This window comes from Pithys albifrons, chromosome 17, assembly GCF_047495875.1.
Source record: "Pithys albifrons albifrons isolate INPA30051 chromosome 17, PitAlb_v1, whole genome shotgun sequence".
Lineage (NCBI taxonomy): Eukaryota > Metazoa > Chordata > Aves > Passeriformes > Thamnophilidae > Pithys > Pithys albifrons.
In genome coordinates, this window is record NC_092474.1 from 10,499,691 (window position 1) to 10,515,807 (window position 16,117).

The window sequence follows — 16,117 nt, forward strand, 5'->3', positions numbered from 1 at the left end:
AAACAATTTTCAGTTGGAAATAATGAAAAAGCAACCTTAAGGGATGAGTTTATAAAGATTTTGATCTTAAGTTCTGTAGTGAGGTCTTTTTTAAAGAGGAAATTATTTATCTTGAGGTTAATTCAAGAATTAAATATAAAATTTCTTATCTTTTCCCCCCAAGTTTGGCATATACAAATGAACATTATATTCCTTTTTCCCAGAACTGATCCCTGGAATTCAAGGGGAAAAATTCAGAGTGTGAGTAAAACAGTCCTATTTGAATAACCTCATATTTGCTGTACAGTGTATTGGTTATTCTGTTTCTGCAAAGCTTGTCCTTCAGTGCTTTGGCATGGGAGTTTTAAGACACTCTAAAGGAGCTCCAAACACAGCACTCCTTGGAAAATTATTACTAACAGGATTATGTAGAACATCCTTCTCCATGCAGGCTAAACCACAGGGCAATAGCTGTGCACAGAGGGCTGCCTGCTGCATCTCTAACTCAGAATAAGAACTTGACTTTACCTGCAGGTGTGCAATTAAACACTGATTCTGCCAGCTGCATGAAAGAATCCCCAAGGATTTCCTGATAGTTCAGGTGACTTGCATGAACAAGGTACTGAGTAGTGTCTTTGAAAAGCAGATCACTTTCACCATATTTCCACGACTGAAAAAGTTGGAATTCAGAATCCAGTTTGCTTCCCAGAGATTCCTAAACAGAGAAGAAGTAGGTTTCACAACTTGGATCATAAATAGCAAGGTTAAGCTGGTGACTCTCAATTTTAAAGCAAGGTATAGGAGAAAAGAGGGTCCACATTTACCTAGCACTGTCCTTATTCATACAAAAAGATGCAGTTTTGCAGTGCCTTATTTTTCAGCAAAAGTGTGGCCACTGCTGAATGGGAACTAGTGCCAAAATACCCCTTTAGAGAATCCACATAATTATTTTCCTAATATCCTGTGCACATTCTTAATTCTTTCATGTTGGATCTTTCTGTGTGTAGTATACAAAGCTTTTGATCTTGAACGGGTTCTCAGGAGTTGTATGTGATAACAGGCCAAACTTTTCCCTGTTCCCTGCCTTACCTGGGATTTCACCAGGAAGTCGTAGATCTTGGTGACAGAGACTGGCCGAGTCATGACTGTGCTGGGGGGGACAGGGCCCAGGTGACACGCTGCCCACTCGGTGACAGCAGCGCGTGTCCCGTCCGGACACAGCAGCTCAAAGTCGAGGACGGTGTAACCTTTTGCCCAACCAGAGCTGTCCAGATCTGAAAAGGAAATGAAGAGAAAGCAAATCCTTTTGAAAAATTCAAGCAGAAGACAGGGTGAATCTCATGTAAAATTGTTAAAAATGGAAAGGAAGAAGTTGAGTCAGTGCGTTCAAAACAAGTGCAAGTCTGTGGGGTCATTTTTAGGAGTGCACAAGGCCCAGGGTAGGGTTTGCACTGAGGAAAAAAGGTCAGTGAACTTCAGCTGCACCTTCCAACTAAAACTCAAGTAATATCAAGGCCTATCATGTCTCACCTTCACCTGTAACCAGAGCCCTTTCTGGAAACAAAGCACTTGGGCCTACATGTCTTTTACTGCATGAATTCCTGGGGGTTTCCAGGCCCTTACACCTTCACTTGATTTTAGAGAGATTCTTCTCTTAGAAAAGTCTCTTCTGTTACTGAAATTGCCTAAAAAAGAATTTCAGTGTGCTTTATCAAGCTAAACAAAATGGGGATCCCCTTTCCCTTCAACTCTATGAAAAGCATATTTTGGCAGCTAGAGCAGTAAACATAATTTAAGAGACTGAGGGGATTTAAGCTACTGCAACCAAAATCATTTGCATCAACAAAATCCAATTGCTAGACTGTTGCAAAGATCAGTGTTTCCCAGAGGAAATTAAATACTTCACAGTGTAGTAACAATGCTATTTTAGAAACTGTGAAAGGTGAAATAATTTGCAGAGTTTTTGCCTATTAAGCTGTTTGACCTGTTTATTCCATAAGTGCCTCTGAAACAACAAAAGGAAGTTGCCATGTCATGATGAAGCTACAGAACGTCTTCCAGCACAAACACTGAAGGCATTGCTGTTACCTGCCATTGTAGTGCTTCAAACTCTGATTTAAAAATCAAACAATGGGTACCTGCACTTTGGCTGCCTTTGGGAGAAGGGCTGATGAGAAAATCCCTTGCTTTTTAAAGCTTTGAGCTTGCTAAAAATTAGTGCAGTCTCCAAGGACAATTATCTCCCAACACACACACTGATCTTTGCACTCAGAGATTCCCTCTTTCCTCTCCAGCAGTATCTGAGAGTTGAGCTTTCCTGGAACATGTGCAAGCAGGAAGGTTGTTGCTGTTTTCCAGTCACAAACACCTCTCCATGGACTAAGATTAAACCTGTAAAGGCTGATCCTCACGAGTGATGGTCACTTTGTGGGAAGTGCTAATGAGCATTCTCAAAAGAAAAGAGAATATCTGCATCTCACCCTCAATGTTCTGGAGCAGGTTAGAGTGTTCCAGAAAAGCTACATCTCCAAAGCTTCTTCCACTGGGATTGCCAACTAGGCACCTAGTGTAGGGAAAAACCAAGAACTGATCAGAGACAACCGCTACATGATGAGCAACCTTTGGACAGTCTTCTGAAGCTAAAACAAGAGGAGCTGGAGGTATCCCTCCTGTCTGTGATTGTTACATGGAATAAGTCAGTCATGTCAGTATGGATCTCAGGGGACTGTGTTCACACATTTGCTAAGACAATCCCTTCATCCCTTACAGCAGCTCCCAAGTCAAAGCTGTGACACAATGTGCACCTTCACTTCAACTAAATGCATTATATATCTTTTGATTCCCTTTTAATATTCTTCTCTGCTTCTGTCTTCAACTATTTATTTTTTTAATATCTCCAGTCTAATTACCTCACATATCCTACACTGCTTCCTCCCATGTCTCCTCTTCTAACTGCCTTTCCAACCATCTTTCATCCCTTCCCTTTAATGGGTCAGTATCAATGTTCTAAGCCTTACATGCTTGGGAGCATTGCCTTGCTCTGGAAGTGGTTTCATGACTATTTTAAATCACCAGTCAGCTGAACATGCCATAGCAACTGCAACCAAAACAAAATACACACTAGCAAAAGTTTATACAGCCAGTGGCTTAACAGAAAGGAAAAAAACCCAACCAACTTTCAAAGAAAATAATGAGCAAAACAATGAGCCAATTTTGGCTATTGCTCTGCATTTCTGCCTCTGACAAACAGCTCACCTGAGGGCTCCCATGTTGCCATAGTAACGTTCGTTGTGACCTGCAGCACATCTGCTGGAGACTCGGGCCCCTTCCACCTCGCTCTCTCCAACGCACACCTTGCACATGTTCCCATCTGCTCCTGGCATGCAGCCCTTCCAAAAGTAATTCTGATAAGCTGAGTAAAGAAAACTGAGGTGAGGTTATGGCAAGGCATCCCAAAGCCTCTTCACACCTGGGAAAAGACAGGAATGGCTTTCCATCCTAATAGCTAGTGAGAAGAGGGAATCACACATGGTCAGATATGACAAAAGTCTGCTTCAACACCCTGTGAGACTGCAATCATCACTTATTGGTCAAATCCTCATGGGCCCATCTCTATTTTACTCCCAAATTTAGGGCTTCAGATTTTCCTGGTCTAGTCAACAGATAATCCAGAGTAGCCCTTACCAGAGGCAATGTCACAGTTCTCAGTATCGTTCCCCAGAGCTCCCACTGTGTGTTTGGACAGAAGTAACCATCCTGCAGGACTGTACAGGTGGCTGTGGCAGGACCGCCTTCCTTTGAGGTTATGGATGTTAATCTGTTTGGCACTTTTCTTAGCAAGGGCAACAGCATAAACAGGTGGTAGTGCTGTAAAACAGTGACAATAACTGGTTATACCAAAGCAATTAAGTATTCCAGAGAGGTACAGCCTCACTCTTCCCTCCCTCATCCTGTCACAATACCTTCAGTCACAGTACAGGACCTGCATTCTCTGCGTAGCCACAAAGCTATTGTCCTAGCACAGAAAATTCTTTTCCAATCCAACATATAAATATATTCCTACATAAACCCTAGAACAGCCTTAGGAAAATCTAAACTTTTTGCCCTCTCGAAGATATTCTGTTACCTTTGTGCTTAAGATGAATTAGTTTTCCTGTTTTCTCCATGCTCTCAGCAGCTTGGGCACAATCTCCACCTGGACAGGAGAGACAATCATTAAGGATCTTGCCACTGCTGTCATTCCTTTTACATGGCAGCACACCATTAAACCCTTGTGATCCTCTTCAGACACAACAGCATCTCTGCCCCTTTTACAGAAAGGATATAATAAACAGACCACATTTAGTGGAAGAGCTGGGAAGAGTACTTGAACGTTTATATAGATTCCTGCTTCCATCACAAAACATCACCAGCTGTGGAAATTTAACTGTGTTCTTAATGGCACTTTTGTGACTCCCTCTGTCCTTGATAAGGTCACATGAGAACTCACCATAACACTCTGCAGCTACAGGCACCAGCCCACACCTGCCTGCGATGTAGACGTGTGTTGCATCCAGGGTCACTGCGTCTGCCTCACTGCTCTGCCACCAGCACCACAGAAAGCAACAAAAACAGGGTTGGCATCAGTGTATCCAAGCAGCTGTACTACTCCACTGGTTAGCAATTCCCCTGCATAAACTCCTTCTCACTCCCACCTGTTCCTCTGGTGTACAAGCTGGTTCTGCTCTAGTTCAGCTCAGACAAGGACATGCACACCCTGTGCAGCCTTATCCCATACTCTGAGCAGAGGGAGTCTCCTACCTTGATCATTTCAATGCATTTGGCCATGGAAGGTGCTTGGACACAGACTAATGGGTCGGATTTGATGCTCAGTGCCCACTCCTCACACTTGTGAAGCTCAGCATCACTGATGCAGCACCAGCGCACAACACTGTTCTCCAAAGAGCTCCCTACAAGGGAAGGGAGAGATCATGTTACCAATGCACCACTCAGGTATTTGTTAAGGGAATGTTTAGGTCTATGCACTTGTGCCTGGCAGGGAGGTGTAACATGGAAGGAGAACTTTTTCTTCCCTTTCCTTGGTTGCAGCCCTTTGGAAGGCTTCTCACCTTCATGGCCCAGTCCCTTAAGGAGAGATACATAATCCAGACCAAGGACATAGGCAATCTCCAGCTGCTCCTCGAGAAGCTGCAGGTGCTGAGTGGCATCTCGGAACAGCAGGTTCTTTCCCCCAAAGGGTGCTGAAGTGAAGAGTTCAAATCTGGCTCTTTCCTTCCCTTTCCGCCCAAAGAGGCGCTAGGACAAGAACAACACCATTAATTGCAAGAAACCTGCTCATTCTCCCAGTAACAGGCAGCCTCAGCCTTCCCTCCCTTCCTATCACTGGTTTATAACATAGCACAGAACAAATCCCAGAGGAACTGCAGTGAGCAGATGGTTCCAGCCCCAAAGGCATTACATGGTTCACTTTTTGTGAAGGTTTTTTTTCCTATTTTAGTTATTCCAATTTACTGGGTTGTGCTCAGTGTCTCCCACACTGGAAAAGCAATCGAGGAAGTATAACTGAGTGAGAAATATTTGTGACAGAGATCAGTGCAGTAGAGGGCTGTGAGGTATCTTGTACTTTATGAGTGGGAAGTACCACATGCAAAGGCACGTTCAGCCTGATGGCACTGGAAGAGAAGAAAGCACTGAGAAGTGCAGAGGGAACACATGTTATGATGGAGGAACACAGCTAAGATGTGTCAATAAGTGCACTGACAAAGGCACATTCATATCTTTCAATAAAGGAAAGATTTTGTACAACTGCTCTCTACCAGAGTCTGCGTGACAGCACAACCCAGCCCACTGGGTTGAATTATTCACTGTCTGCTGAACTAATTTAAGGGCTGAGTGGTTTCATAAATTCTTTAAACATGCATTTCAGGTTCAGCTTCAAATAGGTTCCAGGATGTCAACATATCAGACACTATTCATAAGTCAATAAAGAAAGGTAAGCCCTGTCAGAACATATCCATCTCCCTCAGCTACACAGAAATTAACTTAAGTTCCAGGGCAGGACGAACATGATCAGCCATTTTCCAGTTTGGGTGTTATGGCATTTTCCCCTTCTGTACTTATCTATTCCCAGCCTTCTCCAGAAGAACACTTTAGAGAAAAGTAAAACCTGCAGAAGCTCATGCAGGATCCTTCCCCAGAACAAACAATTTTTATGGCTTTCTTCACACTAACTACAAATTTCTCAAGAAAAAGGAGGTAATCACCACACAAAGATGGAAGAAAAACCCGTGTCTGGGGATCGACAGCTTATAATATGCACTCACTTGGATCATGCTGAGGAATTTGTTGGTGATCTTGTGGAAGTTGCTGCGGGTGACGATGCCCCGGCCAGGCCCCCTGCCCAGGTTACAGGTGCTGTATTGGGACAGCTCAGCTGTGCTCCCATCAGGACACAAGAGCTCATATTCCTGTTGTTCTGCCTCTGAAACAAGCAGACACTCATGAATCTGTGAAGGGAGCCATGACTTGGCAGCAGGCACAGAGAAGGAATGTAAGGCATTTTTCAGGGGAGTTTGCTCAAAGGGTATGTAGTCAAGCACAGTGCACCAAGCACACTTGGGAGAGTGGTCTTTGATTTGTTCTCTTAATAAAGAGAGGGAGCCCAGCCAGAGCTGCTCCAAAATATCCATTAAGCTGTGGCCCTCTAAATATGTTTGTTTAAAAATACTTACCTTCAAAAACATCAGTAAATAGACTGACTGAATCTAAAATTACAAAGCAGACATACAGGAACTTCACATTCTAACAGCTCAATACACTGAATTTAAAAAAGGAATCTTATAACTCAGGCAATGCAAATACTGACAGCTGTGTCAGAGACTTTAGTCTAAACAAATCAAATGTATAAAACCATCTGTATGCTTCCATTCTAAAAATCTGTGAGCAATTATTGCTCACTTACCCTTTCCTCTTCTGTTTCCTTTAACTTGTGTGGAGAGCCAAGAAAGACTACTGAGCTGCTCACAGGGATTGAATCTTCCCTGGAAACAACATAAATATTGGCCTATTCCTCAAACTCCTCTGCATGAAAGAGCACAGCCACAGATTAAAAGAAATCCAAGTTTTGAGCATTACCTGTGGCACTCATGATTCTTAGATGATCTAAAAAGGCAACATCTGCCACTCCCTCCTTCAGGCACCTGCAGGAAGACAAAATGCCATCCTATCAACATGTCACCTGTCACCTGGTCTTCCTCCTTTACAAGTTCTTTTTGCCCCAAAGGTGAATTCAGTCCCAGTGTCCCAGAGCTCACCTGAAGGCTCCCTCAGAGTCATAGAAGGGTTCACTGCTGCTTGTCTCACAGAAGTGGTTCTTGTCTCTGACGTAGGATTTTTGTCCTTGGCAGAGAGCACACAACTGAGGAGCAGCAACACCAACCCCAGGGATGCAGCTTGCATTGAAATACCCACTGACTGCTGCACAAGTAGAGGGAAAAAGCCAAATCAAAACAAAAAGAAAGAGGGAAAGAAAGAAGTCAAGTAGGAAAAAATCAAAGAAGGAAAAGGAGCTAAAATATCATGGACATAACTAAGATTGTGGTGGTTTTACAAATAAATACATTCTGCAAGTGCAGCTTTAGCTCTGTCTAACTCCAAATCTGAAACATTTGCTGTACATAGTGTGATCAAATGTTCCTTCTTTAAAACCATCTTTGTGCTGGTTAGATATTGCAAAGATTTGTTTCCTGTATGCAGAACACAAATATTTCCTGTTTTGGTAACAACTCTGTTGCTTTGAGATCACTAGAGAAGTTCTGAAGAGAGCTAAGAGCTATTACCAAAAACACTCCAAGAGGATCTATGATCCACAAATCCCCTCAATGTCCACACAGCTCAGTTCATCCTGCATCTGTTGGCATTTTACTTGTGCTGAGGGGAGAGCCCTGTGGTTCCTGCCACCCACCTTGGCTCAGAGGTTGTGCCTCATCCCAGGAAAGGTCATTTCTTGCCAGGAGAAAGCCAAGTGGAATGTTCCAGCCTGATGTCCACCTGGCCCCATTGTGGCAGCTGCGCACACCTCGCAGTCTCTGGATATCCAGAGTTCCTCGTTTGGCAACGGCCACAGCAAACACACAATTCCCTGCAGCACAACAAAATATGTAACTGAAGCAAAAATACATCCCAATTCTCAAGCTTCCATCTGTGTACAGGAGCTGAACTACCTCTGTGAGCACAGCTAAGGAAAAAACTATCCCGGGCATATTAAATGTAGATACTGATGCCAGGAACTACAACACAGACTGACTACGTGGCACCTTGTCAAACAAGTGATGCAAGTGAGGAGCAAGCAAGACATAGAAATTTGGTGGGAAAAGCTGACAAGACTATCCAGCTCCATCATACAACCCAACTGCTTCTCAAGAATTTTTACCATTTAGATCACACTCTTTGGGTATTGTAGTGGAAAGAACTCCTGTGTCTCCTCCTCAGAACATATTCACCATTTCATGGTTCATCAGTTAAAACACAGTTTATTTCTGTTCTCATACCTTCCCCTTATTAATCTCTTCCTACATCCATCTGCAAGTTTGGCTTCTTCTCAGATTCATGTCCCACAAATATTTTCTGCTGTATGCTTGGTTTTGGCTCAGACTTATTTATTGTTGCCTTACAAATCATTCATTGCAGACTGTTCAGGACTGGCAGGAGTGAACAGGAACCTTACCATAATAAGATTCTCCACCTTACATTCCTGTCTTTTTAGGGTGAGAAGGAGAGAGTTAATTCCTGAGAAAAGCTAATCTCTTAAAGAACTGCTAGTAAATGTTCAGCTATGCAACTAAGGAGCATGGTGTAAGAATTGACACAGGTGGAATAAAATCCTTCTTATTCCCTACAAGATCCAGAGCTCCAGCCCAGCAATGCTGTGGGCAGGGACAGGGACAGGCTGTCACAGTGTCAGTAACACAGGCAGAAAGGCTGCTTGGTACAAAGTACCACTGGAAATTTATTCATCAACACTAAGTGTTTTAGAAACAGTTGTCAGCCACCTCCATCCTCCTATAAAGTTAATAAAAACACATAGACTTTTTTTTCAAGAATTCTACAGTAATTTCTTAGCCAAAGCACAAGTACAGCTTATTCTTTTGCTTTACCAGCCTACCTTGGTCATAGATCTCCTTTGCCACCACTGCCAAACCATAAAGTTTTACAGCAGAGTAAACATCTCCAGCATCCAGGGAGGCAGCATCTGCTTTATTCGCCTTAAAAACAACAGCAAAACCCTCACAGCAACTGTGCTTACAAGAAAACAAACAGAAGCTTCAAGACCCCATTTTCTGCCTCAGAAGCAGTAATAAGGGATTTTTACAAGCATTTGATTTGTTTTTAATTGAACTGTTGCTAATAAGCATGGTGACATGTTAGCAATGAAGGCTGAGTTACCTTCCAAAAATACCAGTTCTTTTCCACAAACATCCTTTCTCACTTCTCCTCTGGGTCATCCATTCCAAAAACACAATTCTGATGCCAACTGAAGAAAAAGGCAACCCCTAGTTCCTTTTCAGACCTCTCCTGGGTATAATCTTTCCATAACCCAGAATACTGAACAGAATCTTATTTAAAATGGCTGCAGGACTGAATGAAAACATGAAATAAATTATTCCCTGAACCAACAAGTAAGGTTTTCTTTGTTGTGTTTTCTGGGTCAGATTTGAATTCCATTTTTTGAAGGCAACCAGGGCTGAATGTGAATGTTGATGAAATTATTCTAGAGCAAATGTTTATCTTCATTTTCTATTAATGATTGTTGTCAAAGCATTTATCATTATGACAACTCCATTTCAGAACTGCTCAATTACAAGAGCTTACACTTACAGAAGGTCTGATGTATAATTTTATTCAAAATGAAAATTTTTAGATTAAAAAAGGCTTTGCTCTATATGTCAGAAAAGATTGACTAGGGGCTAAAAATAGTTTGGAATAAAGGGAAGAGAAAATATATTCATTAAAGTCAGAGTAGGACCAGAACACACAAACAAGGGTAATGCTCTGAGCAAGTTTTACTTCAGTAGTTTGGTTTTGTCCATTTATTTCCAAGGAGCCTTCTATATTTCTGTGAGATTGCAAGGGCATTAGCAGTGATACAACAGTACATCTAGTAGAATGCTCGTGGGATTTAATTCTTGCCTCTCAGGCAACCATGCACATTGTTGTATATGCAGTTCTACCATTTTATTCTCCCAGAGATTCTGTTTGCCAGTATGTTTTTAAGAGAGGATTTGGCCTCGAAATCAGTTGTCAGAGCCTCTGAGCACTCACCCTGATTTTATCAATGCAGTCATAGGTGCTGTGGGCCCTGATGCAGGACACCCTGGTGAAGGCAGTGCCAGTGCCGAGGGGCGGCACGGCCACCAGCGCCTTGGCCAGCTCGGCACATTTCCTCTGCTCCAGGTCAGACAGGGTGCACCAGCGGAACTTCTTCCCTGTGGGACCAAGAGACAAGTCAGGATTTGTAGGATTTCATGAAAAAACCCTTCAGTTTAACACCTGATGGAAGAGGGAGGTTATTTGATTTTAATCACCTTCGCAGTAAGTTGGTTGTGCTCATCCACACCCACATCCCCACACAGGCACCCCAGGGATGTGCACACACAGTCTGACCAAGAGCCCTCTTGCCCAACATGGAGGGCAATTCTGCTGTTGAATCTTTCCTATGTCTCTCTGCTTCCTCTTGACTGGAAGCAACAAACTAGTTATAGGCAGATTTGTCAAGAACGAACCATTTTTATGGCAAGATCTTTTGCCTCAGAATCTTTTTTGTTTCAGCCTTGGTGAATTTTAGGCAAGGTTGCCAACCAAAAAGAGAGGAAACAAAGGTAAGGATGTGTTTATGGCTGTGGCCTGTTTTCCTGTTGGGATAGCAAGAGAATGAATGGCACTTAAGGTAACTTTTTTACCATCTTCCTGGCAGCTTTTCTTCTATCAAGTCAACTGTGATGTGACCTTAGCAGAGCACAGACCTGCTAATCCTGATGTAAACAACGCATTCCCCAGGGTTTATCAGTTTTACTGCTGTCAGTTGTGTCCCTGGTTATCAATACAGGCCATCCTTTTAACCTTTGCTCTCCTCTTTCCTCTGATGCTTCCACACACACAAATTCCCATGCGTAATTTATCCATACCAATGCTAATATTTCTGTCACAAAACTCTAAGGATTCAGAATTAAGCCTGCAAAACAAAATGAAATGTGCAGGGAGGCTGTTGAGAGGGGAGCAAGTGCCTTTATCGTTGTTTAGTCCTTAGAGGGGGTGTTGCTGTTTTGTGAACAGTCAGTAACTGTCCCACAGCAGTGACCAATGTGCTCTGTTAGAACAGCATTTCCCACCCAGGGCCATGCTTTGATAGAACAGCATTTCCTTTCCATTTTCTTCCCAGGTGAAGACTACCTGATTTTTAACAGTAACACCATACCAGAATTCCATGGTCAGAAAAACTTAGACCAGAGGAAAACATGAACATATTATGTTGGGAAAAATTCACAATTTACTTTATAACAGAGAAAAGGAATCCCTCAATCTGAGAGGTGAGGATTTGGGACTATTCAAAATTACAATGGCAATTCTGTGACTTGGACCTTCCTCTGTTTTAAACAATGTCCTATCTCAGTGTTTCATCAGTAATGACAAGTCCCTTGCTGGATTTCTCTCAGAGAGGTTTATCTTCTATGACAATACCCACCATGAGGGACAGAAACTAGGGACAATTTGGCTACTGACAGTAAAGAATTGTGTTCTGTGTAGAACAGAATACTGAATAAACCTTAACAACAAAACCCCCAGATCATATCTCTTCCATGCAGGAGGTTAGTAAGAACTTCCTGCATTTCTGGATGCCAAACAAAGAGATTAAATAACCTGCTCAGGAACACTGTGCAGAACTGAACTATTCAATTGTCAGATCTTTTTCCAACTGAAAATTAAGTAGCCAATTAAAAACCCAAAACAAAACAGTGCCAGCAGAAAGAAGGGATTTAGAAAGACACAATTAAGAATGGAGGTGAAGGTGAAACTTCCTTTTCCAGAAGGACTTGGAGGTTTGGTTGGTTTAAAGTGACTATGAAGTTACCCCTTAAGGGAGACCAGACATGCCAACAAAATTTCCTCTTTTGCTTTAAGGTCCAATTATTCCACTTTGTATTATTCCTCTGAAATGCCTTCTGCTCTGAAATATATCAGCACATAAACCTCAAGAAGATATCAGACATTTAAAGAAAAAAAAGTGATTGTTGCATATAAATAGCACGTAGTTTTGTAACTTGAGAGAATCTTAAGCCGTGTAATTAAAACCAGGACTCAATGCACAGAAAACAACATTACAGTATCTCTAACATTGTCATTTCCAGATGTTTAAGCATTTGACTCTCTGGCAAACTATTAATACTAAACAAAAATATTGCCTGGAACAAGTAATGTTTACAATGAAAACACTGAAGTTTTTATTTCTCCCAGCATAGCATCAGACATTAGTACTCCATTTGTTTTGATGTTAGTTCAGCACAATTCCAAGAAGAACCCATTGTGGATTTAGAGCAGAGCAGCCTGAAGTTCACTGATTCGTTTTGACAGCGTTAATGAGTGTGCAGTTCTGAGCTACTCAAAGGAAACAAACCTCCCCTGAATTACTGAGGATACACCAAGTGTATGGAGCAGCTTCAACTCTAACAGGGTCAGCATCTGCCAGTGATCAAACAGGAAAAATACAGGCAAACAGAAACCACAGGCACAGCTCTGGCTGCAACTTCTCTTCACAGAAGGAAACAAACCCAAAGCGTATATTAGTTTGAAGGTCACCCACCCAGAGTTGACCTTTCTCTCCCTCTTTGCATCAGCCTTACCTGAAGACAGCAAAGAGCAGAAGGTTAGGACAATTAAAATCACTGTCTTCATGGTTACAGCGGTTCAGCAAAGATCCTCTCTCTGCCCTGACTCTCTGCCTCCTCATACCAGGAATTCCACAGTGGTGAACAAAGCTTCTGGAAGATAACAAAGGGGGTTTAGGCATCAACAAGGATAAACCAAGACTTAAGAAAACAAACTGTCAGAGGATGGTATATCCTTGTGTGCAAAGGAGAAAGGGACAGTGCCCCATTCCTACCCACAGATGGAAAAAATCTGTGCATTGTGTGCTTTGTTTTGATCTAACACAGGAAGAGATGTAAGACTGTGCTTTAGAAATAAATTGTGCTTCTGGTTTTTCAAAAGGCGCCCAAATGCCTTTGGGAGATGGGCAAGACTTGCATCTATCTTACAAAAAAGATACCTAAATCTAAGTGAATTGTGCAAACTACTGACCATCTCTCCCTACAGAACACTGAAGGGTCCTTCTTACCTTATTTTTTCACTTGAAAATGGTTTATTTACTGAGTAATTTTTAACAAAAAGTCATCAGTAATCCTCTGCCTCCCCAGGAAATCAGAACAGAGCTGTGACACTGTTGACTGTCTTGATTCTCTTCATTCCTTTCTAGCACAGCAGTCTCATCCAAACTGCCTTATTTCCCTGTTTTCTAGCACTTAGCTTGGAGTATTATTACCTCTTAGTTACTCTACAGAAGTGTGCATCCTGATCAGGTGATGCATAAATTACTGCTAACATGGTTTCATTTTTCCTGTTCAAGAAAGAATTAATTATTCCAAGGGTCCTGGATGAAGAAAGTCTTTCCTCCTAACTTTCTTCTCCTTCTCCATGTCACAGATTTCCTTAGTACTGGCTTCGTGTATTTTTGCAGATACTTTTCCCAGTTCTCTTTTGTTGCCCCAGGTGCCCTTCCCTGGGATTCACAGTCATCATTTGCCTCTTGCTTCTTTCACAGTCACGTATCACTTAACTCTGAGTTTCACAGGTTCCCTCTCTAGATCTGCAACACTTGTTGAGGTGTTACTGAGCTGATCTCAGGAGTTATCCAGAAGCACAGGAGATAAACTCAGTTGGTTAAAACTTGGCTGTAATAATGCCAAGGTCATGGGTTCAATCCCCTGTGTGGGCCACTGACTGAAGAGTTGGACTCGATGATCCTTGTGGGTCCTTCCAACTCAGAATAGTCTGTGATTCTGTAAATAGTCTGTGTGCTTGGTTTGTGTTGGAAGGGACTGTAAAACTCATCCCTTTCCACCCCTGGCCATGGGCAGGGACGCCTTCCACTAGACCAGGTTGCTCCAACCCAGGTCCAGCCTGAGTCATTTCTCACTCCTTCCTGCACTCCCTGAAAAAATGTTCTCAAGCCCCAAGATCTCCATTCTCTGATAAGAGAACAGCTGTGGTGTTAACCCAGCCTTTGACTTGGCCCACCTGCACAGGGCCAGCACAGCTCAGTACCCTTAGGGCAGTGTGTTCCATCTCTCCTGAGTGCAGCCCTAATAATCTTACTAGATATTAAAAATCCCCCCCAAATGTAAGAACAAAACACGTGATAAAAGTAACACTAAAATAGTTAAATGTCCATGTATTTACTTTTAATGCCAAGGAGAAAGATTAGATGAGGACACATCATTAACCAGTTCAGTCTGTGACAATTATTATACACTATAAACAAGTGTGTTACATTTAACTACAACTTAACCTCTGAACCACTTCTGAGGCAATTCTAGGGAAACTGGTCCTTCAGGCCCACCAGCTGTTACTCATCAAAGCTAAAGGCTCTTGCAAGGCTTGTATCAAAGCACCTGACACTGTCAAATCCCACCTTCTCTGAAGTTTTACTTCCTGATGATCCCATTATGTACAGGATATGTACATCCAAACAATTCAGTCAGCTAATAATGTGACTGTTATGTGAGGGCTGCATCTGGATTTCTGCTCAAATTTTACATATTTAACAGAGAAAGGCTTTCCTGTACACATCTAAGATACTTACACAGATTCTTTGCTGCTGCCTGTGCTGATGTGAAAAATGCAGGATGACATGAAGGTGTTGTAGACTTCATTCAGGCCTGGTTAGGAGTACAAATAAACATAAATCATAAATTCAAATTACTCAGGACTGCCTGAGGACCACGTCCTAAGAGGATGTGGAAAGATGGTGTGGAAGGACTGGAATTCTGGTGGAAGGACTCTGGAATTCTTTTCCTTCTGATTCATCCTGTGAAACTTCCCCCCTGCCACCTCAGAGAAAGGTAATTAGCTAGTTCGCAGTATTGTAGCATCCACGCATCTATCTAGGTATGCATTTAAACGGTGAAAAAGAAACTAAACTCTATAAAATTCACTCTGTGCCACTAGGACCCAGGCAAGGGACACCAGAGTGGGAACAGATGTGACTGCACCACCCTGTCAGACACCTCGCGTGGAGGGACAGCACTGTGTCTGTCCCATGTCGAGTGTCCTCTCCCTGCTCTGACACCCCTGATGTTCCCACACCTGTAGCCAAGAACTCACCTGCCCCTCTGCAGCAGCAGAGCCCCTCCTGCCTCACCCATGGCTCCCCTCAAACCCTCCATCCCTCTGGGCACAGCCCCTTCACAGAGCAGCCTGACCCCCATTCCACAGACCCTCCGGGACCACCACACTGTCCCCACACCACATCCCGCAGGAAATGTCCCCATACCAGGTCACCTCATGGCCGACCCTGTCCCCACACCTTGTCCCCTCATGGCCAGCCCTTTCCCTGCTCCATGTCCTCTCAGGGTCAGCCCTGTCCTCACACCTCATCCCCTCATGGCCGACCCTGTCACTTCCCCTCGTGGCCGGCTCTCTCCCCACACCTCGTCCCCTCATGGTCGACCCTCTCCCCACACCAGGTCCTCTCAGCACCGGCTTTCTCCCCACACCAGGTCCCCTCAGGGCCGGCCCTGTCACATCCCCTCAGCACTGGCCCTGTCCCCACAACTCATCCCCTCATGACCGGCCTTGTCCCCATACCAGGTCCCCTCAGCATCGGCCCTGTCCCCACACCTCGTCCCCTCAGAGCCGGCCTTGTCCCCCGCATTCCCGAGAACAGCCTTCACCCCAGACCAAACCCCAGTGCGCGCAGCCTCGCACCCGTGTCCCCACCCTGATAAACAGCCCCGTGCCCAGACGCACCTTCCCTCGGGGCAGTGCCCGCCCTCCCTACCGCGTCCCGGCCCCGCCCCGCCCGTCC

General features: G+C 43.6%; 1 protein-coding gene across 5 annotated transcripts in view; it reads right to left on the reverse strand.

Annotated features, from left to right (window-relative positions):
• Positions 1-16,088, reverse strand: part of LOC139680137 (serotransferrin-2-like) — a 24,347-nt gene extending 8,259 nt beyond the window's left edge. For 2 of the 5 annotated variants that reach the window (XR_011699312.1, XM_071572471.1), the window contains exons 1-18: positions 16,060-16,088; positions 14,894-14,969; positions 12,876-13,013; positions 10,300-10,463; positions 9,143-9,242; positions 7,943-8,119; positions 7,293-7,455; positions 7,114-7,178; positions 6,303-6,460; positions 5,088-5,274; positions 4,780-4,928; positions 4,469-4,559; positions 4,106-4,174; positions 3,664-3,846; positions 3,235-3,391; positions 2,460-2,542; positions 1,069-1,253; positions 508-694 (exon numbers count right to left, since the gene is read on the reverse strand). Coding sequence is in view for 4 of the 5 variants with exons in the window: in XM_071572471.1 (XP_071428572.1) it covers positions 508-694; positions 1,069-1,253; positions 2,460-2,542; positions 3,235-3,391; positions 3,664-3,846; positions 4,106-4,174; positions 4,469-4,559; positions 4,780-4,928; positions 5,088-5,274; positions 6,303-6,460; positions 7,114-7,178; positions 7,293-7,455; positions 7,943-8,119; positions 9,143-9,242; positions 10,300-10,463; positions 12,876-12,927 (2,170 nt within the window). In the remaining variant the exon portion in view is untranslated. Of the gene's footprint in view, positions 1-507; positions 695-1,068; positions 1,254-2,459; positions 2,543-3,234; positions 3,392-3,663; positions 3,847-4,105; positions 4,175-4,468; positions 4,560-4,779; positions 4,929-5,087; positions 5,275-6,302; positions 6,461-7,113; positions 7,179-7,292; positions 7,456-7,942; positions 8,120-9,142; positions 9,243-10,299; positions 10,464-12,875; positions 13,014-13,135; positions 13,201-14,893; positions 14,970-16,059 lie in introns of those variants that run through there. The other 3 variants (XM_071572472.1, XM_071572474.1, XM_071572473.1) reach the window with 3 other exon arrangements.
• Between the last annotated feature and the right edge of the window lie 29 nt (positions 16,089-16,117).